Source organism: Diuraphis noxia, unplaced genomic scaffold (assembly GCF_037042655.1).
Source record: "Diuraphis noxia isolate RWA-SAM2 unplaced genomic scaffold, SU_Dnox_SAM2 contig0001, whole genome shotgun sequence".
Taxonomy (NCBI): domain Eukaryota; kingdom Metazoa; phylum Arthropoda; class Insecta; order Hemiptera; family Aphididae; genus Diuraphis; species Diuraphis noxia.
Genome location: NW_028301711.1, coordinates 27,362,507 through 27,386,064, shown reverse-complemented (window position 1 = coordinate 27,386,064; position 23,558 = coordinate 27,362,507). Strand labels below are relative to the sequence as shown.

At 31.8% G+C, this 23,558-nt stretch overlaps 3 protein-coding genes and 1 long non-coding RNA gene across 4 annotated transcripts in view; 3 read left to right on the top strand and 1 right to left on the bottom strand.

The window, feature by feature from the left end:
* Positions 1-23,558, bottom strand: part of LOC149060453 (uncharacterized) — a 65,661-nt gene that overhangs the window by 19,522 nt on the left and 22,581 nt on the right. The window lies entirely within an intron of this gene.
* Positions 15,962-16,695, top strand: LOC149060460 (uncharacterized). The gene is made up of 2 exons (XM_089217401.1): positions 15,962-16,360; positions 16,427-16,695. Exons 1-2 carry the CDS (start codon positions 15,978-15,980, stop codon positions 16,683-16,685), a joined length of 642 nt encoding a protein of 213 aa, XP_089073527.1. The 5' UTR covers positions 15,962-15,977; the 3' UTR covers positions 16,686-16,695.
* LOC149060458 (uncharacterized) lies at positions 18,622-23,218 on the top strand. The gene is made up of 2 exons (XR_016190264.1): positions 18,622-18,733; positions 23,045-23,218. It is a non-coding gene; the product is annotated as an uncharacterized LOC149060458 (long non-coding RNA).
* LOC149060459 (uncharacterized) lies at positions 19,383-22,394 on the top strand. Its single transcript, XM_089219159.1, has 4 exons — positions 19,383-19,580; positions 19,701-19,883; positions 19,996-20,081; positions 20,185-22,394. The coding sequence occupies exons 1-4, from the start codon at positions 19,383-19,385 to the stop codon at positions 22,139-22,141; spliced, it is 2,424 nt and encodes an 807-aa protein (XP_089075285.1). The 3' UTR covers positions 22,142-22,394.

Genomic DNA, 23,558 nt, shown 5'->3' with positions numbered 1-23,558 from the left:
CTACGGTACTAAGGTGCTCGGCTTACAATGGCATCCCGAGGGGGACTTTTTTTGTTGCGCGTTAAGTCTCGATTCAGCACCCGTATGCACTAAACGTGGCATTCTTTCTTTAGTAGCGCGCATATTCGACCCGCTAGGTGTGTTCGCTCCCGCGGTATTTTTAGCTAAGTCCATAATGCAGCGTACCTGGCATCTCGGCATGACTTGGGATGATCCTTTACCAAACAATATTCACGATGAATGGATCGCGTTCGTTTCTGACCTACCGTCGTTATTAAATATTCGGGTTCCGCGTTATTTGAACTCAAGTCACGGCGCGCCGTGCTATTTAATTGGATTTTGTGACGCCTCGAAACTCGGCTACGCGGCGGTCGTGTATGTGCGTATGGCTGACGTCGATGTTAACGCGTCCGTATTTTTAATTGGTACGAAAACTAAATTAGCGCCCATAAAATCATTAACCATCCCCCGATTAGAATTAAACGCCGCGTTGTTATTGGCTCGTTGGTTAAGTCGCGTTCGCGACATTTTGGCCCCGCAACTTAATATTGTCGGCATAAATGCGTGGTCAGATTCCACGATAGTGTTATCATGGTTAGGTGCCCCACACGAAGCATTTAAAATTTATGTGTCGAATCGAGTGCACCAAATTCGCACTTTACTGCCGGACTGTCGATGGCGGCATGTTGACTCGGTCAATAACCCCGCTGACTGCGCGTCGCGCGGCATCATGCCGGCTGCCTTAGCGCAGCACAATTTGTATTGGCACGGCCCACAACTAGCGTATTGCGACCCATCGGAATGGGACGATGCTCGTCCGCCGCTACCGTTATGTGACCTGCCCGAACTTCGTCCAGTGTCCTGTGCCGCCCGTGTTGACGAAATTGAAGTCGAATGGTTTAATCGTTTTTCTAGTTATGACCGTATGTTACGAGTAGTGGCGTATATGCGCCGGTTTATTGCCGCCGGTATTCGGCGAATACGTCGACAACCGGACCAAATCGCGCCCGCATATTTGCAAAAGTCGGAATTAGATAACGCCGCTCGCATATTAGAGGCTGAGTCCCAGCGCGTACATTTCGCCGTGCTGTTACACGAGTTGTCGACAGGTAAACATGTTTCGTCCAAGCCGCTTGCTCGTTTAGCGCCCTTTATCGATCCGGACGGTGTTATTCGCGTTGGCGGACGCCTGCGGCATTCATTATTAACTTATGACTGTAAGCATCCGATTTTGTTGGCTAAGCGTTCGCATTACGCATATTTATTGTGCCATCGTTGGCACCTGGTGACTTGTCATGCAGGCCCGCGAGTTCTTACCGCGCTTATTTCACGTCGATTTTGGATCATATCGCTTCGATCGGTGTTACATAGTATTATTACAAACTGTTCGGTTTGTGTGCGGTTCGATGCTAAACGTGTACAACCGTTAATGGCAGATTTGCCCGACACTCGTGTCCAACAGCGACGACCTTTCGAGCGTGTAGGCGTCGATTATGCGGGCCCCTTACAGATGCGCGAGACTAGACTACGCAAATCACGCGTTTTCAAAATTTATATTGCGGTTTTTATTTGTTTTACTACGAAAGCTGTCCACCTCGAAGTGGTGACCGATTTGTCGACCGACGCCTTTCTAGCTGCGTTCGATCGTTTTATTGCCCGTCGAGGTTTACCTAGCGACGTGTTCTCGGACTGCGGCACTAACTTCGTCGGGGCCGATAAGAAATTACGCGCGCTTATCCACAGTCCGGAAGGTCGGGCCGCTATCGCCAATTCGCGTGCTATCTGCGAGTGGCACTTCAATCCGCCTAGTGCTCCCCACTTCGGAGGCTTATGGGAAGCGGCGGTGAGATCGACAAAACGACTTTTGATACGAGTCATAGGGACACACATTTTCACGTACGAAGAGTTTACGACTATATTAACGCGCGTAGAGGCCGTTCTAAACTCGCGTCCGCTCACGCCCTCCTCTACGGACCCGCACGACCTCGAGTGTTTGACGCCTAGTCATTTTTTAATAGGTCAACCGCTTCTTACCGTTCCGCCTAGATCGGGGCCAGAGCCCGTCCGTAGTTTAACCGATCGGTGGAAGTTGATGGATCAGTGCCATCAGTCTTTTTGGCGCCGTTGGTCCTCTGAGTATCTGACTACGCTACAGGAGAGGTCCAAGTGGACTAAGGGTGTCCCCAATGTGAAGGTGGACGATATGGTCGTGGTAGTAGACAACCAAAGCCCCCCCCTGATGTGGCGACTCGGTCGCATAGTAGAGTTGTTTCCCGGTACTGATGGTCATGTCCGTGTTGCTCGAGTTTTAACGCGGTCAGGTAGCGTCGTACGACCAGTGGTTAAACTCGTATTGTTACCCACCAAATAATGTTCTTGTCGCATTAGGTACAGGGATCTTGTGGGTACCACACGTGCCAACGTTTCAGCTCAGTGCTTCAGCTCACCCGTTTAATTTTTTTTATGCTACGCGCGATTACCAAAGATGTTGTCAATCGCTCAGTGTTGGGCAAAGGCTCAATGACCCGTTGGTTGATCAAAAAGGAAAAAAAAAAAAACATTTTTTTTGTTATTAATTATTTTTTATTTTTATATTATACTTTGTATTTTTTCTATTTATTATACCTAGGTGTACACATATTGTTACTTTAATATTTTGTCTTAGAATTTATGTCATATGTATTATTGTATGTTCACCTTATGTGATGAATTTTTTTTGTATTAACGATAGCCGCCGTCACGAAGATCGGATTCAATTGTGGGAGATGCATTCCAGTTCCTGCGCTTTCGACTACTGTCACTCCAAGGTATGTGAGGCAAGGCTTCCCATAGGGGGAGGATGTTCGAACGTGAGCCTTTTCGCGCTTATCACGAACAGTGTGACCGTTTGACACTTGTCGTCATCTCGTTGACGGGCCGACGCCGAAGTGCGCTTGCGCGAACTTTTGACGACCGGCTTCGCTGAACACCGGTTGTCCGTGGCGCGGCTGTCGCTGTCTTTCACGTGCGGTCGGATCGTCCGTTCCGTTCCGACTCATCCCCGTTGGTTTTTGTTGTGTTTATGTGACCTGACCACAAAACCTCGTGGTTGAGTCCTTTTGGGTGTTTGCTCTTTGTGCCGCCCGTAAACCGTGTCGTGTTCCTCGCACGCGTGTGGTCCCTGTTGCACCGCCGTCCGGTATTGCTCGCCGTGACCGTGGGCGTTCGTCAATTTTTACGTCGCGTCGTTGTGACGCATCTTGCGAGAGGTCAGTGATCTCACACCTGCCCAGCTGTCTATACCAAGTACCTGTCATTTGGAGGCCATCGCGAACATCGTCGTGGGATTCCGAAGCTTCATAAACGGTGACCTGCGGTATCGTTGATATATTATTGTATTTTGTTTTTGTCTATTTTATTTGTATATTGTGCACCTGTGTGTGCCAGTTATGTACCATATAATTATTTGAGATCGCCTTGTTCAATATTATTATTGTGGCAATTGTTTGAAGAGACGTCTTCGGCATTGCATTTTTTTATTATTAGTTATTATATATATTATATTTTGTCACACTTAAATCGGACCTTCATCATTTTGCTCCCACACACCCGCGAGTCGTCAGTAAACTGCTGTCAACGTAAGTGCTGACGGCGCAACACCCTTGATCGAACCACGACTGCAGATTTCACTGATTTTTCTACCTATCTACTCCAGCGCCCTAACCTACTAGCCTACTATTATGTAGCAACTTAACTGTTGAAAATTAATTATATAAAGTTTTAACCTCTATTATTTTTTATAGCTTTGTTTACATACCACTGTAGTTAAACGATAATTTACGCAGATATGTAAATAATTGAAATTAAGGTATATTTTTTTTAATGTGTGTAATGTATATTGACAATTAGTGATCGTTATTTTATTAATATTTCCTAGTTATAAGTTAAAATTTATATAGAAATAAGTAGCTATATAATATATAATTATAATAATACAGTCGACATAAGGCGGTTAACAATTTAATTTCAAAGAAAATCTCAATCTAGAATTATAAAATATGTAGGCACTTACTTGTAGGTATATATTATGATTAAAAATTAAATAACTATGCATTTGAAAAAAAAAAACATTAGTGATTAAATACGAATTTTTATTTTATTTGGAACTAAAAAAGGAACTTGTTCATTTCCAAAGGAGAGTTTTTTTATAAGGAACTTGACAAAGACTGTCACATTCTTTGCATTATATTTATTTATTACCTATGCAGCATGTACATTTTATGTCAACAGTAAAAAACCTCCTAAATAAATGTGTTACCAATTGATACAACAATTAATTTTATTCAAATTTTGTTACTATAATCAATGCAACTAATGGCATTTAAATGTGTTGAAAAATATAAATAGTATTGTTATTTAGTTTATTGAACTAACAAAAAACACTGAAATAAAACTACCAACATACAAATTACTAATGTAGGCAAATTTATTATTTTGACCAATATTTTATTCTCAAGTAAATTTCAAAACAAAGTGTAATAATAAACAATTACAAATAGTCAACAATTAAATTTAAAAAATAAATCTCATTTTCAATTAAAAAAAGAATTTATATACAGGGTGATTCGTTTATCAAACAACACTCATTATTTATAAAAGTATTGACTTTTTTCAAAATATTGTTTTACATAGTTTCAAGTTGTTAAAAAACCAACGCTTTTATTAAAAAATTATATTTTTAAATATTTTTTATCCTTATCATTTTTTAAGTTTTTTACTTTTTTGAATGGCAACATAGTTTTTTAATTTCATATTCCAAAGCAGAATATTTTTCTAAAAATTTTGATACATAAAAATCGAATTTAGGACTAGTAGTTTATGAGTTATAAGTATTTAAAGTTTAGACAAGCGGAGTAGTGGACAAACATTTTGCGGGGTAGCCCCGTACCACTCCACTCTGCCAATCTAAACTTTAAATACCTATAACTCATAAACTACTAGCGCTAAGTTCAAAATTTTAACGTAATAATTAATTAAAAAAATAGCTTTATTAAATTATGAAATTTGAAGTATAGGTTACCATTTGAAAATCAAAAGTTGATGGTGGTGTATATAATAAATATAAGGGTGAAAAATATAAAAATAATAAACAATTCAAGAAGAGTGTAAATCTACAATTTTGAAAAAAAAAAAAATTGAAAAAAGTCAATACTTTTTTAAATAATGAGTGTTGTTTGATAAAAGAATCACCCTGTACAGTATAATTAGTAATTACACAGCAAACAAATTAATAAATAAAAATAATAATTATAAATATGGCATACAGTTATAATATAATACGTCAAACAAATACAAGCGATTCTATTTACATTGGTATGCTATTAAATTTTCCTTGAACTTTTCTTTGCTTAGAGTGAGCTAAATACCATGTGTGAGCTAATTTTTTTACTCCATCTTTTTCAAATTCTGATATTTTTTTTTTACCATGAAGAATTCGGTTGATTTCTGTAATATAGTGGTTGATCATCATCTTAACGACCATCCCAATCATTTTTGTTTGAAAAAATTCTTCATGATCTTGGCAATGAAGTATATTGTTAAAGTTATAAAGTGAGGAAATTTTGTTTGTAAACTTTAAATAAATATTTTCATGGTGACATATTTTAGAAATATTTTGTCCAATATAATTTAATATATGTTCAATAGTTCTTTTAAATGTAATTGAAGGATATTTAAGTGATTTTTGATGTACTTGATATTCTCGAGCATCTATGAGTTGGTGATCTTCAGAAGGTCTGCTAGTACATATTTGACTAAGACACTGTTTACAATTTTTAAAGAAGTCTTTATTCAATTTTTTTATAATAAATCCAGCGATATATGAATGTGTTTGGTCCCGAAGATAAGATGTAGGATTTGGTAGTTGGTGAATTGTTAATGGAAGGTCAGCAGCTATGATTTTATCACTGGGTGGACTAGGTGTTTTTGAAAACATAAATAAATTTTTGAAATGAGCCAAGCTTCCTTCTGCAAAATCTTCCTCACAATTTGACCCTGGTGATGCGAAGATACCAAATTATTAAGAACTAATGTTTTGTAGGCGGAAGTGAACGCATTGCAATTAGGATTTGTTGATCCGACGTTCCTAATTGCCCCAAAAAAACATTCAAGAGAATCTTGGTTGAGGTTACGTGGCAGTAATGATTTGATCCCCACTGAACCCAACACTTTGTACAATGTCTGAAACGCTGAAATAATACATTTATTTATGATACTGTGAATGATTAAAAAAATTAATTCAGAAGCACAAACCTCTAATTGTAGTCATCCAATTGCGTATTGTTGGAACAGACACATTTTTTCCATTTCTTCCTACAAATCTCATACTATTCAGAACTTTCATACTGTCTGCCCAGAGTTGATGATGGGGTGAATTTTTTTTAACAGATGTTCTATAAATTTTCCCATCTACAACCTTATCAAAATTGCCATTTAAAGAATCAAAAAGATTATCAAAAAACAAACACAGAGATGCAGTGTGTTGAGCATCTGAACTGATAATATTACGAGCTGTAAAAATTAAAAAATATTATTTTTAATAATTTATTATTATTGATCACAAATTTTGCTAAAAATTAATTTCATTGAACATTTTTTCAATATGAAAAAGTGTTAAATATGGAAATCGTTTATATTGTAAACATCATTCTTACATGCTAAAAAGTTCATTGTTGAAAACACTCTTTGGGAAAAAACTTGTGTGGCATTCTTAACTTTCATTTTCAAAATTTTGTCAGGTATAATATGCTGGTCGGTAAGACGTGGCAACATTTTGCAGTCAGGAATAGCATTATCTACATTATATAAATCAACCAAATGTAACCATTTTGTACATTTCACATCGTTATTAATGGTGAAAACTAAATCCTTTGTAATTAAATTGTTCCTGATACATTTTATTAAATGGGGAACGTCATAGATGTGTACTAGTTTTAATCGTTCATTATTCTCCAATTCAATTTCATAAAATTGGTCATCGTATGGTATTTCATGTTTAATGCAATATGACCTCGTTTCTTCATTTACAATTTTAATAGCACCACAATTCGCACTTCCTTGGTCACTTATAGTTGCCACAACTTTCAAGCCACATTGGTGAACACAGCGTATGACCTATTAAATTTTGGAAGTAAACAAAATAATTTAAAAGTATTTATTTAAAGAGTAAATAAATAAATATATTTACTTGTTTTAATTGCCGAATCAATTCATGTTGTGTGGTTGCTCCTTTGCAAAAAGAGTAGGCAATTGGTTGTTTGAATTTTTTTTTTATTCCGCGAACCATAAAAACCAGTACATGGTCAGCAATATTCTGACTTTTATAAGAACCAGTGTCAACAAAACCATCAATCTGGTCTGTAACTGAATCATATGACAATCCACTTGACAGGCATACTTCATCAAACAATATTGAGCAAAATCTATGAAAAAAGTATAAAAATAAAATGTTCTCTACAATAAAATCATAAAATATCTCACTTTTCAGAAGGCTTCAGATGTTTAACATTTTCTTTGAGTACACTCATTATTGATGGGCAAATACCAGTAGAAATGACAACTGTTGACAATATTGTATTTAATGTGCGTTTACTTGGCAAAGTGAAAAGTTTAGAGAGCATTCTGTAACACTTTGGTGATCTTTTGTACAGAGATAAACTCAACATTTTTTCATCCATAGTGAATCGACGGCCTCTACTAAGTTTGCTTGTCTCTCTTATTTGCAATCGCATAAATAATGAAGCTGTAGCAGTCATTTTTTCAGAATTTTTACCAATTAAATATTCTTCAGTGAACTTTTCAGCGGCATGGAGTCTATTCTTAAAGAGATTTTTACGGCTATTTGTCCGTCGACACTTCTTCAATAACATATTGGTTATGTTGTAAAAGTTTCTACATCTAGGTGTAAGCTGCTTACTATTGGTAACTCCGATTTCTCTGAGAATACCTAAATGATAAATTACATAAATGATTAAATAACTGCTTATTATGATAAATATTACATAACTAACTACTTAAGTAAAACTAAATATTAACCATGCTGTTTCTTTGAACTTTTGTTTTTTTTTCAATGCTCTACAAGTTAAACTAATACCATCTCTAACTTCACTGCCAATAGCACAACCATCAACATCTACATTTAGCAAAATAAAAGCATAAAACTAAACTAACGTGCACAAATTAGCTACAATTAAATTAACTATATAGTATTACATACCTATAACTTGAGGCATTACTGTACTATCATCATCATGGTTGGGATTTTATAGCATTTGCATATTTCTTATGAGATGCTTAAAAAGTAGCAGAGTAAGCTAAAAATGTGTTTCGTGATACAGAGAACTCAAATTAAAAATTTTATTTTGCTTTTTTTTTGCATATTTTCCTATTTTTAGTTTTTAGTGCTTTTTTTGGACTTTTTGAGACTTTTTTTGCATTTTCACATGTTTTTGAATCAAAATCGGTCATATTTTATGAAATTATATTTTAGTAAACGTGTTTTAAAATTTTTTTTAATCGAATTATTACGATAATTTCGTAGTAGGTATTTGGTTCTAATTTTTGTTATCTGCTGATTTTGTTGGTTTTTTTTTTGTCGATTACTATCTACTGCGATTATTAATCGCCGATTATCAACGAACAAGCGTTGTAGGTATACTTAATTAATTTTAAATTTCTAAATTATTGAATATGAATAATTGATGATATGAATAATTTGTAAGTGATTAAAACATTATTAATTACCTTTTAATTAATAAATTTCCTTTTTTGTGCATATTTTGTTATTTTTATTGCATATTTTTAGGGCATATTTAGCAATATATAAGGTTATATTATAGCGCATATTTATGCAATTTTAAGTGCTATAAAATCCCAACCCTGATCATCATCATCATCTGATTTGCCGTCAACAGTTGAATTTAAAAAATCAAATCCTGAGATGTCATGCAATATATCACTATGTTTTGGAGTGCTGCACACTACCGAATTCAAAAGATTTTCTAAAATTTTCAAAATTAAACATGTTTAAATAGTATTACAACAACTAATATATAATTAAAAACAAACCAATTAAGTCATCTGTAACTAATTCAGTGTTATAAGGTTGAATTGTGATCGGTAATGCAACTAAGCCATCAGAAATTCCTAATTAAATATAAAAAATAGTTAAAATTACTTAGTATTTAGGTACACTAAAATTGAATTATGCACCTATAATCAATAAGTAGCAAATAAATATAACAAATTTAAATATGGCACTTACCCACAGGTAAATTTAGTGTTGGATATGCGTTTGCATTTAATCGTTTTGTACCAGGACTTGAACAATTATCAGCAAAATGAACAGAACAAATATATTTGTTTTTGAACTTATGATTGTCATCTGCTGTAAAGCCCACAGCTTTAATCCATTCCAATCGTCGTACCAAATCTTTATTCTCATTCGGAAACCGATGACAAACCATGTCTACAATGAATACCATATACATATAGATATATTTATATATATATAATGACACAAGCAACTAAATTCAAAATTTACAATGACAACAATATATACTTAGTAGGTACTTACTTTTGGAAGTACAGCCTTTAACGACGCATTTTGACTGGTTTTTATACTTTTCGGACATTTTTATCAATGACGTATTGAACACTGAACAAGAGACGTAAAGTATTAAATAATAAGTGTGACATAAACAAGTATGCTACTGAAACTGAACGCTTAGTAGAAAAAATAATATGACGCTGAACAAGTGTATATAGAATAAGATTCGTAAACACGTGCGTAAACTGAACAGTGAGCGGGAAGCATAGATTAGGCGGGAAGCCGGGAGATGCAATGTACAAGACACAAATGCCGATTTGCGCGTCTGCGCGAGTGCCGATCGCCACGGCGCCACCTGGTAGGACAGCAGCGCTCCCGGGGACTGCAATATGAAACTACAATGGAACATTTTGTCCATTAGGAGTGGCACTAACCTGGCCATTAGTGTCATTAGATAACCGTATTCATGCGTTAGTACCTACGAATAGTACGATATCGGGTCCGCCCGTCATGTCTCACACCTTTACTTCGGAATCGACAAAACGGAATCTGTCGTCCTCCTCATCACCTAACCCATTACAAAAAAGATAGAGATTAATATTTGTGACGGAATGACACGAATTTGTCAAAATATGGTCTCAAAACACAATTTAAACATTTTAAACATCGTTTAAATATACAACATTATTTTATGTTTATTTTGAAAGTCAAATAACAATAAAAAATATAAAATCGATATGTAATTCCCTCAAAAATATTATTATCCATCTGTTTTGTAATGGGTGATCTTACTCTAAGATTACTAAAAAATATAGAAAAAATGATTATGCGTAAATAAGTTTTGTTTATGTTGCGCGTGGGCCAGAGAGAGAAAATAGTGCGCTGTGCGCTGACATCCTCTAACTCCGACGATGACGCGTTTCCCTCGCCAGCATGACTACGCGTATGGCGTATGAACTTAATCAATGTAAACTAAAAACGCACGCGTACGATACGTCGCGTATGATACGCGTCCATGTGAAACGGGCTTTAAGTATTTTGTACCTGTCTGTTTTTGAGTTTTTTATTTCTATAATTATATCATAATATTTTTTGCCTTTTTAAGGAGAATCCAAAATCATGCCTGATGAGGTTATCGATGTACTGAGCATTCAAAAAAATAGAAAAGTAGATTTTGTATTATAACTATTTTTTTTTCGGTTATCGTATTAAACACGCGATTGGCGTTAGCAATTAGAATAAATTTATAATAAATATAAATGCTAAAAATGATAAGGCAAGTATTATACAATTCGTCAATTCGTGTTAATTTTTATTTCACCTTGATTCACACTAACCGCGATTGGTAACAAGTTAGGGAATTTTAAAAATGGATAATATAATGTATTAATGTATATGTATGTATTATTATGGCCTTATGGCCTTATGGGTGTATTATTAATTATTATATATTTCATCCTCCTTAGGAAAACGCCACTGTACTACTGTAGTCGCATAATATTTACATTATTATCATTTAAAAAAAAAGAAAACAAGTTTTTACCAACTCTGCATGACGTGTACTAGAGTATAAATTATACAAATTGTATAATATGTATAATAATGTAACCGCGTTAAAAAGAAAAATGACATTAATATATCAAAATTAATAGTATAGTAATATTATATTATTACTTATTACTTATTAGTTATTATATAATATTTCCTGATGGATTTTGTATTTTATAATTCTTAAAATAGAGTATAGATAAAGTCAATAGTTTGTCAATGTGAGTGAGTGAGTACACATTAGAACACGCGACAAACGTCGAGTCGTGTTACACTCGTGTGCGTTGCCCGCGCTTCTCTGTATACTGGTATACTGTTATCCTTATCGCTATTAGCCTATTGGTTGATAGCTATTCGTTATTTTAAAAATAAAACAAAAATGAACGTACGCTGGAAGACGGGCGTCAGGCAACACACACACACACAACACAGATCAATAACACTAATACACTATTATAATATACACTGTAGACTGTACTACTGTAGTTAAGTATTAACAATTAACAGTTAACACTCATCGGCGTCGTTAATTTTACACCGCTCGCTCAGTTTTAAGGGGCCCACACACGATCAGTTTAACTGTGCAGTTTATCTGTGAGATTAACTGAGTAAAAATTGTACCGTTATCTGAACTGAAGGTGTGTAGGTTACATCAGTTTTTCCATCAGTTATGATCACAGTTCTCTCAGTTTTTTCGTGCGGTGTAGTCACAGTCTACTGGTCTACTGTATGTGTATCGTGTATGCAGAAGACAATGGGTGACCGAAAAAAAAGAGCAGCAGTGTGTTGTGTAATTGCAGCAGTGCTGCTTGAAGAAGAAAATAAGCGGAAGAAAAGGCCCCGTGAGCGCTGGAGCAAGGATTGGTTTCTGCAAAGAAGTGTTTGCCCAGCGATTGTCATTTATTGAACGAGTTGAAAGAAGGAGGGGAAATTTCCGATTTCAGTAATTGCCTACGAATGGATGACAACATTTTTCAAGTGCTCTTGAGAAAAGTTGCTCCCCTCATCGAAAAACAAAATACAGTCATGAGAGCCGCAATACCTTCTCATGTGAGATTGATAGTAGCTATCAATAGCGTAGCGCTTAGGTTTCTAGCGACAGGGAGAAGCTATGAAGATTTGAAATTTTCAATGCGTGTTTCACCTCAATCACTCGGAGATATAATCATAGAAACCTGCATAGCAATACAGACAGCACTACGAGATTTCATTCAAGTAAGTGTATCATTGTTATTTGTTATAACAGTTTATTGAACTAACCAGACTAATATTATCTAAACATAAGAAGATTTGATTTTTTAAAAACCTTAAATATTCTAAAAACTGTTAAGTTAAATAGAGTATATTTTAATTAATGATGAGTACCTTCAGCATTGGACAGCATACATATTCTAATTTACTACTTTTATGTGGTTTTACTGCTTTAAATGCATTATAAAATTTACCTAACTCAATTACTTATATTACATATTCACATAAAAATTATCATTTAACTATTGTTTTGGTTTTATAATGATAAACTATAATTACACTACACTAATTAAGATCGCTTTAAATAAACATAAAACATACCATACAAAATAACTATAAGAAGACTTTAATGTTCTAAATATCAAAAACTTATATTTAAGATCAAGTTATTTTCTTAAAAAAGTGTGTTTCCCGAGAATTTTATTTTTGTAATTGGATAATTGTAATAATTTGATTTATATAAAAGAAAAAAAATTAATAAGTTGATAAATATATTTATTAAATAAACATTGAAGTTCATCAAAATTATATAATATATAATATATATTATAATATATATAATATATAATATATATTATATAATATTAGTTTTACAATAGAGTATGTTCATCAAAAATCATCTTCATTTATATAGCTGAATCCTTCGAATACGCTCTTTACCGTCTGAGTATCTGCAAAAGACGTGTTGGATGTAGATGGATCTGAAGAGGAGTTGATTGTAGATGCATGTGAAAAAGAGTTGGGTGTAGGTTGATACCATGAATGCGATTGTGTTGTAGTTGGCGGAAGCTCCGATGGGTGAACCACATAGCTGCGTCTGTTCAAAAGTCCCATTTGACCATCAAGCAATGTTTCATTGATCACTTTATCAGCAAACATGAGCTGTTGTTGACCGAGTTTTTTTAATTTAACCGCGTAACCCTTCGCCAATGTTAAGAACTCATCGTCTTTAGCTTCCATATACCGCGTGGCTTTAATAAGAAGATCATGTGTTGTAGGAATGGTCTTTTTTTTTTGCTGGGTGGTGCAGAAAATGAAGTGTGTGTTGACGCCGGTGAAGTAAATTCAGATAAAGGAACTGAAGCCTATAACATAAATAAAACTGTTTGGTCAAAAGTACATATTAAATTAATTTGGAAAAATTATTAACAATTTAATATATCACCATTGCAGTGATCCAATCGACGCCTATAATACACAACAGTATTACACATTTGGTTATTTTTTTTAAACTAAGTAGTTTCAATTTCTAAATTTATGGTTTTAGATTCCTCAAAGTGAAGAAGATTGGAAAAAGGTAGCTCATGAATTTCAAGAAAAATGGCAATTCCCACACTGCCTCGGTGCGGTCGATGGAAAGCATGTTCAAATAAAAAAACCGGCAAATTCAGGCTCTCGGTACTTCAATTACAAAGGTACTTTTAGCGTCGTATTAATGGCTGTAGTTGACGCTAATTACGAAATTTTAATGGCTGATGTGGGAAAAAATGGAAGAATTTCGGATGGAGGCGTAATTAAAAATACATCTTTCTACAACAGTCTTATAAAAGGTGAACTAAACATTCCACCTCCTGAACGCCTTCCAGGAAGCAACAAGACTGCTCCATATGTTTTCATTTCGGATGAGGCTTTTCAGTTGACGGATAATTTCATGAAACCATATGCTTTGTCTGTGCTCAATAATGAAAGACGCATTTATAACTATCGTCTATCGAGAGCAAGGAGGGTCGTTGAGAATTTTTTTGGAATTCTAGTATCTAGGTTCGCAGTTCTTGGAAAACCCATCAATCTACGACCAACAAAAGTAAATGCCATAGTTCTAGCTTGTTGTTATTTACATAATTTTCTTAGAAGACATTCCAGTGATTATGTCAACAATCAACATGCAACCTCTCAAAGTTCACAAGGAATAGGATTGGATGGGCATGTATATGGTATGAGAAGCAGCAGCAGTTCAGCTTCTTCTACAACAGCGAAAGTACATCGCGATACTTTCTGTAGTTACTTCAATAACGAAGGAAAAGTTGAATGGCAAGATAAAATTTAAATTAGCAACTCATAACTAATCTTTTGTTTATTATTTTACATTATAATATACTATTATGGAATGTATTTAAAAAAAAAAAAAAAATAGAAATTTACCGTAGTATTTATTTCGCTTTTCTCCTCGGCGCCATCACTCCATTCCTAAAATTGAAAAATATCCCTCGGCTTGTTATGCCTCTGGGTGTGTAGTGGTGCAATAGCTCGAACAGCAGTGGTCGGGATCGCCGGGCAAATACTGTCGAGCTACGTAATGTGTGTTGTGTGTTATGTGTATTTGTCTCTAAGCGTGTATATGTGTAGGTGTGTAATGTGTGTTTACAAATAAATAATAATAATAAAAAATGGTAACACGGTTTAGGTAGTATGAGTTGCTGTATAATACACAATTTAATAAAACACAATATAATATAAATAAAATCACAGCAACACAAATAATAATATAATAATCAATAAATCGAAGCCCTTATGGCCGAACAAGGTAAATAATATTAAGATATAATAGGTATATCTTAGCCCTTTTGGCTCAACAAAATATAATAATATAAGAAGCTGCTATTTGAGCTATTAGCTCGTATAAAACGAACAAGTATAAAAATGTAAGTTTTACTTGACCCTTATGGCACAACAAAATAATATGAAAATTAGCCCTTCTGGCTCAACAAAATATAATAATATAAAAGATTGTGTATATGAAAATAATGCGTGGCCCTTATGACCAAACAAATACGACAAATATACTAAATATAATATATATATAGCCCTTATGGCAGAAATAAATATAATAATAATAACACAAAATAATGTACGGCCCTTATGACTCAACAAATACTAATAATAAATAGATGGCCCTTTTGGCCTAACAACTAAATAATATGTATTATAGCATAAATAATAATATAAATAAAACTCACAGGTTGTCGGTGCACTGCTGGCCAGCCGCTGCCTAGCTACATAAACAATAATATAAAAATAAAAACACGCAAAAGGTGTTAACACACAAAGGTAATAAAATTGGCGATTCACGCCAGCACAGAGGTATAATAATTTAATTTATATAACAACAGAATAAGTAGGCCCTTCTGGCGCCAATGATTATAGTAAAAAACACAATTTTCCCTATTTAGAGAGGAAATATAATATAATATAACAATATTTTGGCATACGCCGTGTTAACGCGACTACGTACGGCACGAGAGAATATAATAATAATTGTAATAAATTTATATAATAAAAAAATAATATTATATTATATGAGTTAATATTAACACGCGCGTTGGTCTTACTCACGAACGTACGGTGGAAGACAGATTCACGGCGGCCGTGTTAAATATTCACGTAGCCGGCGTGGCGGCGGCGAGCGATAACATTTAATCTACATATTACATAATTGAATAATTCACACGGGACACAAATAAAATATACGTAAATACAACAATAATATGACAAAACAGGTGATTGTGTGTGTGTGTGTGTGTGTGTGTGTGTGTGTGTGTGTGTGTGTGTGTGGTCGTTGGTACTATGGCGCGTTGTCGCGGCGGCGACACCTATGAAAGAATCTTTTCCGAACGCTCAAATCAATGGATGTTTGTATCATCTGACGAAAAATTTCCGATTAAAAATGTGTAGTTTAGGTTTGATTTCAAATTATAATAGTAATGCAGATTTTGCTCTCTCCGTTAAAATGATAACTGCATTAGCTTTTGTGAAAATTGAAGACATCGATAAAGCCGTAGATGAGCTAGCGGAATATTTACCAGACGAGTTACAAGATCTTTTGGATTGGTTTGAGGATAACTACATTGGCCGCAAAAATAGATCTAAAAATGGACGTAGACCAGCACTTTTCCCCCCGGCATTATGGAATGTACACGATCGAGTAATCGTTGGTCAAGATCGTACAAATAATAATGCCGAAGCTGCCAACCGGAGGTAATTAAAATAATTAACAATTAATTACAATCTCAAAAATATATTTTTAATCATAATATTCTTTAGATTAAATACTGAAATGGGTGTCAGCCATCCAACATTGTGGTCGTTTATTTCAAGCTTACGTAAAATCCAATCTGGCCGTGATACATACTACGCACAGTTAGAAGCGGGGAGAAGTCCACCAAAAAAATTAAAAAAATATTTAGATGTCGATAAAAGATTAATAAAAATTGTAAGTAACTATAATAACCTTAGTTTAATATCATTTTTGCGAGGAATTTCTCAAAATATATCTTTGAAATTATCTTTTTATTATAATTAAATTTACGTATTTTATGCAGGTACTCGTATCTTATAATGCTTAAAATTATTTTTTATTTATTATTATTATTATTTTTACTGTTATAAATCATTGACGAAAATTAAATATTTTTTGCTATTATTGAATATTGAAAAATGTGTATTGTAAACATACAAGTATTTATAAAATTATTATTATTAATGTTATATGTAAATACGTAAATTATATGATTAAAATATATCAATACAATTAATTACTATTATAAAATATTTACAAGTTTATGCTTTGTTATGAGTTAATTTTTTTTTAACGGCGAAGTGGCCTCACGTCAAAACGGCGACGGCGAAATGGTTTTACGGCGAAGTGGCGACGGCGAAGAGGCGACGACGAAACGGCGATGGCGACTTGTCCTAGAACGAAACAAAAGGCCATACAGGTCTTTATTCTTGCTCTAAATGTACAATAGAAGGTGAATATTTAAATTGGCGTGCAGTATTTGCATATACTGATCATTCTACTAAAAGAACTCATGCTGATTTTGTATCTAGAACTAATGAAGAATATAATATAAGTGAAACAAATACAATACTCCTTGAACTTCCCAACATAAATATAATTGATATTTTCCCCTTAGATTATATGCATTTAACATGTCTGGGGGTGATGCGTAAGCTTGTTTTACTGTGGTTGAATAATACGTAGTATTATAAGTACGTCTTCATAGTGCAAAACTTAAATGCATATCGATAAATCTAAGTTTAATCAAAAAATATATACCGATAGAATTTTGTAGAAAACCTAGAGATATCCAAGAAATAAATAGATGGAAAGCAACTGAGTTGAGACAATTGTTACTGTATACTGGCCCTATAGTTAAAAAAAATATATTAACCAAATCATGCTACACAAATTTTATGTGTTTAAATATTTCAATGATAATTTTATTGAGTAGTAATTTAGAAAAGTATTTGAATTTTGCTGACATTTTATTAAGACATTTTGTCAAGTCGTTTGGTGAAGAATATGGAACACTGTTTATTTCTCACAATATTCATGGTGTTTTACATTTGGTAGATGAGTACAGAATATTTGGACCACTGGACAATTCTAGCTGTTTTCCATTTGAAAATTTTATGAAAACTCTTAAAAAAATGATTAGATAACCTGATAAACCTTTAGAGCAAGTTGTAAAAAGATATAATGAAACTCGACATACAATTAACAAACTTCCATGTAATGTATCTACTATATATATAATAACCCTGATAATATTATTTTAAAAAATGAACACAAAAAGGACCTTTACCAGGAAATGTATATGGTGTACAGTACAATGTTATGATTTTTGAACTTAAGGGTTTTACTTTAAAAATAAATAAAGATTCTGATTCTTACTTTGGAACAAATGATGGCCATATTGTTAAAGTTATTAATATCGTTAAAGGAAAATCGGTCATAGTCTTAGGTAAATATTTTACTGAAAAAAAAAACTTGTATGAAACTCCAATTAAATCAAGTAAATTAGGAATTTTTATTGTAAATAATTTATCATCTTCAATAAATTCTTATTGTTTAAATGAAATATCTAGAAAATATATTTTATTTCATTTTGAAAATGAAAAAATAGCAATGCCTTTATTTCATACTGAGTAAATTATATAAAAATAATTTTCATCCAAATAATTTGTCATATGTAAATAATGTAAATAATGTATATTGTTTTATTTGTTTTTATAAATTTTAGTAGGATACTTTAATAAAAATATTTCTCATATTTTCTAAGTTATATTATGCATCATAGTAATAAATCAATATAAATAATTACCTCCATACCAAACTACTTTAGAGCTCTAAGCTGTAAATTAATATTAAATCTACGCAGATCAAAAATGTACCCAGTAGTTCAGTTTGAAGATGGGATATGTGCTATTCCATCATCCTGGTACAAAGATAAAATGTGTGCATGGCCAACATAAAAAAAAACGTGAATAAATATATTGAAAGAAAAACTCCAGTTAATGAATCGGAATTTAAAAGAATAAAAGCAAAACTATTATCAAAAAATATTGGTATGTACTACATTATTAATTATACATTAATTTTGGTATTTATATTATACCCAATATATTGGTTAATATTATATCGACTATCCAGTTCAAGACTGCAACAACTCGAAATTTAACAAATCCGAGTTATGTACACCATCTTATATATTATATTATGACGATTTCAGTTCAAGAACGCAATAAAATATAGTTAAATTATTGACCGCTAGAGAGCTCTTATTTCGTTTTATAATAACATAAATTTGTTATTCATATCCAATTCAAGACTGCAATAAGTATACTTATTGCAGTATTGAACTGATAATCTAATCGATTACAAGTAACATGTCGATATTATGATAATAATTATGTTTAAATCATAGTTATTTATATCTTAAACCGTGGTTGAGTTTTATCGGTAAGGATTTTGTTTTAGTTATCACTTAATTGAGTAAATAATGAAAAAGATAATACAAATTAAATAGTGACCAACGACTAATATTCAATTTAATAAACATAATAATATTATTATTATTATGATAGTAATATTATTAGGTGGAACTATGTTATGGTGATTTTCGTTAAATGTTTGTTTACTTACCTATATTTTTATGTGAATAAAGTTCCATAGTCTAATTAGTTAAATAGTTTAAATAGTTATTTAATTACAAAAATGTCTATACAGCAATCAAAAAGAGCAAAATTAATTGCGTCAGGCTTAAGCAAAACTGATTGTATCCCTATTGCAGAAAAGAGAAAAGTATATTATAATTCTACAATGAACAAATTCAACAATGAATTGACAGCTGTATCAAATTTAAGAAAATCTAAATGTTTACCCATTATAAAAAAGTACCCTAAAAATGATGAGGTAATTATTTTATTATAGTATGCATAATAAAAATGCACAAAGTCTAATTAATAATTAGTAATTATAACTCTGATAAATATTTTGTTTAATAAGCATTTAATTTTATTTGTTACTTTTCAGTATATTAATTTAAGTCCTACTAAGAATCAACTTGTACAAAAGTGGTTAGATTCGCAATGTACGGAGTTATTTATTCCACAGTATTCAGAAACTCTAATGGACCAACCCAATAATGAATTTACTGTTACACCTGAATCAAATTTAGAGACATCTGGAATTGTGCCTATAGTAGAAATAAAAAGAGTAATTATTTATGTATTTATTTTAATAGTGCCTTTTATTACCATAGGTAATAGTTTAAATTTAATAAACAATTTTATTTATTTATTTTAATTGTTTTTATAAATTCAATCAGAACATTTCAAACCCAGAAAATGCTACCGATAAACCATTATGTTTAGAATTGCAACCTATGGATCCTTTAGTTTCACATTCCTCTCAGTATTTTAAGGAAAAAAGGAATACTGAATTAAATATTACAGGTATATACAACTTTATAATACAATTAATGTTTATTAATTTTTACAATAATGTAATTACCTAGATTAATTGAATTTGTTTTAGATATTTTTGACCAATTATCATCAGTTTCTGAATATGATGACAGTACTAAAGATGCAAATTATTTACCACCAGGAGATCATAATTCATTAGCATCATCAAAATCTGATGATCATTCTAATGTGGTGATGAACCAGCACTTAAATGTTGTGGAAGATACATCACCAGTTGATAAAAGTATTATAACTAATACCAGAAAAAGATTAATTCATAAAGAAAACTGGCAGAAAAATATTAAAAAGCAATTAAAAAATTCTGGTAAAGAGTATGTTGGTGCTAACGACAAAGTTAAAGCTGCAAAAATAATGAAAATTCCCTGCAATGAAAAATGTAGACTGAAATGTACTGATAAATTAAAAATTGATGAACGCGCTATTATACACAATAATTATTGGAAATTGGCTGACATCAATAAGCAAAGAGAGTTTATAATAAGACATATGAGTACTATTAATCCTAAATATAGATCAAAATTACCAACCAATAGATCTCTTAATTACAGTTACAATTTTACAGTAAACGATGAAAAAATAAAGGTATGTAAAACAATGTTCATGAATACACTTGGTATATCAAGCAGAGTTATAATATTTACTACAACCCAAAAGATGTGTGATGGGATATTAGAAGAAGACAAACGTGGCAAGCATGGTAAACATGGACGTGCAATAAGTTTAGAAGTGAAAGATAACATAAGATCACACATAACTTCCTTTCCTGCAATTGAATCTCATTACTGCAGGTCAGCAACATCAAAAAAGTTCATTGATGGGAGTTTAAATATAAGTCTTATGTATAAACTTTATGTTGAAAATTGTATAAATCAAAAAATTAGTTATGGCAAAAAACATATCTATGAAACAATTTTTAATGAAGAATTCAATATTTCTTTCCATTCCCCCAAAAAAGACCTTTGTATGTGCTGTGAATCATATAAAAACAAAAGTGGTGATGACAAGTTGAATGAAGAGAACAAATATAATGAACATCAACATGAAAAAAATTTGAGCAGAAAAGAAAAAAACGAGGATAGTAAACTAGGTGAAGATGTTGTGGTTTGTTGCTTTGACTTGCAGGCTGTACTAATTACTCCTCGGGGAGAAGTCTCTCAATTCTATTACAAACGTAGATTGGCAAGTTACAACTTTACTGTGTATGACATCAAAAATAACCAAGGTACATGCTTTTTCTGGCATGAAGGTATCAGTAAAAGGGGGTCAAATGAAATAGGGTCATGTTTGCATTTGTTTTTACAAAATAAAGAAGGTAAAGATATCATATTTTATTCGGACAATTGTGGAGGACAGAATAAAAATAAGTATATAATTTCTCTTCTTATATACTGTGTCAAAAAATTTAGCATCCGTTCAATTACATTAAAATATTTAATTGTTGGACATACACAAAACGAGGGGGACTCTATGCATGCGAGAATTGAGGATGAGGCTAAACGAATTTTAAAAGGTGGGCCCATATATGAGCCATCTCAATGGGTTTCAGTTATAAAATGTGCAAAAAAAACAGGAAAACCATACGTTGTACATGAAATGCAAAAAGATCAATTTTTTGACCTTAAGCAACTGGCTTTAGATGTTGGACAAAATTTTAAAATAAATCAAACTGATGAAAATGTATTATGGAATTCAATCAAAATGATAAGAATCGAACATGATAATCCATATTTGTTAAAATATAAAACAAGCTATGCTGATACAAGTTATAAAATTATTGATACCAGAAAAAAATGCAGAAAAACTTTTAAAGACTTAAAATTGTGTGCTTTACAGAATACACCAAAAATTAGTCAAGAAAAAAAGAAAGACTTATTATCATTATGTAACTCACATGCAATTCCTAAAAACCATTGGGCATTTTATCAACAATTAGAAGTAGACTCAAAAAATTCAAAAAGAATTGTTGATACTGATAGTGAAACTTAAATACCTAGTTTTAGATTTAATTTAAAATATTTTAAACAACTAACACATTTTTTAACTATTTTAATATAGTTAACTATAAGTTTTTTTTAATAAATATAATAATGTAAAATTAGATCTAAATAATAATATTTGTGATAGTAAAAAGTAATCAAAATTAGTTTGTTTAATTATTTGTTTAAAAAAAGTGTAATTCTTTTTAGTTTGTTTTATTTTGTTATTAACCTATAAGAAGGTAGGTATATAGAAGTTATTCAAAAATTATTTTTTATTATTATTTTTTAAATAAAGGAATTTTGTTTTGGTTTATTTTCATAGTTATAACTAATAAAATATGTATTGGGTTTCAATTCAATAGTGCAATATTTTGACATACTGCCTTATTAAAAAAATATTTCAATTCAAAACTGCAATATGTGATCACAACTCATTAAATTAATTGATATATTTATATGATATTAGTAACAATGGAAACATTAATTAAAGACCTATGTGTATACCAAAAATTGTATTCCTAGCTAATATATTTTATATATTACAATTGACCAAACATTCAATGATTTTTCAAATCGCTCTCCTGAAAAAAGTTCTTTTTTGAGTTGTTGCAGTCTTGAACTGGATAGTCGATATAATGACTAAACATTAATCTGTTGAATGCAAAATATGTATACTTATCCACGATTATATTTTTTAAAAAAAAAAGAATAATTTTGTTTTTAATTATTATTATAAATAGTTATTTGTGACCTAGGTCATTAATTTGATTTGTCATTCTTAATCACCTGCACAGGTTGATTTCAATTATTTGCTTCAATATTATAAATATATACTTTTAAAAAACACAATTAGGTATTTTATATTTTGTTGTTATAATAATTATAACAACATATAATTATTTTATTATAGGCTCCTTACTAGAAGCACGAGAAAAAGCAAAAGAAGAATCTGATTTATCCGACTTCAAATTCAATAATTTTGAAAAAAAAACGTAAAGGAGAACAAATGTCTAGCAAACGTCATTCTTATAAAAATAAGATTTTAAAAAAGTGTTCACCTCCTGTATATAAATCACCTACTATAACATCATCTTCAGAAATAGGTAACTATCTTTTATTAATTTATAATGAATGCTGTACAAATTTGAAGAATATTGTGTTATACAATATAATATATGTATGTCTATATATTATATAATATTATATATAATAATATATGTATACAATTTTAATTATTTAAATCTATAATATAATATCATGATCAATCACTGTTTTACATGAATTATAATGCTTATTATCATAGGTATTTAAAATGTTCAACATTGATTGCAAATTTCGGTTAGACTTATATAAGTATATAATATTATATTATGTTTAATAATATCATTATAAATCAATAAATAATTTGATTTTATATTTTATAT

What these genes read in the sequence shown, in the direction of transcription:
- LOC149060459 (XM_089219159.1), top strand. Translation starts at nt 19,383, where the DNA reads ATGTCTATACAGCAATCAAAAAGAGCAAAATTAATTGCGTCAGGCTTA. An exon ending in CTATAGTAGAAATAAAAAGA is followed by an intron (nt 19,884 to 19,995) that starts GTAATTATTTAT and finishes AAATTCAATCAG; the next exon opens with AACATTTCAAACCCAGAAAA. An exon ending in TTAGTTTCACATTCCTCTCA is followed by an intron (nt 20,082 to 20,184) that starts GTATTTTAAGGA and finishes GTAATTACCTAG; the next exon opens with ATTAATTGAATTTGTTTTAG.
- LOC149060460 (XM_089217401.1), top strand. Translation starts at nt 15,978, where the DNA reads ATGAAAGAATCTTTTCCGAACGCTCAAATCAATGGATGTTTGTATCAT. An exon ending in GCCGAAGCTGCCAACCGGAG is followed by an intron (nt 16,361 to 16,426) that starts GTAATTAAAATA and finishes AATATTCTTTAG; the next exon opens with ATTAAATACTGAAATGGGTG.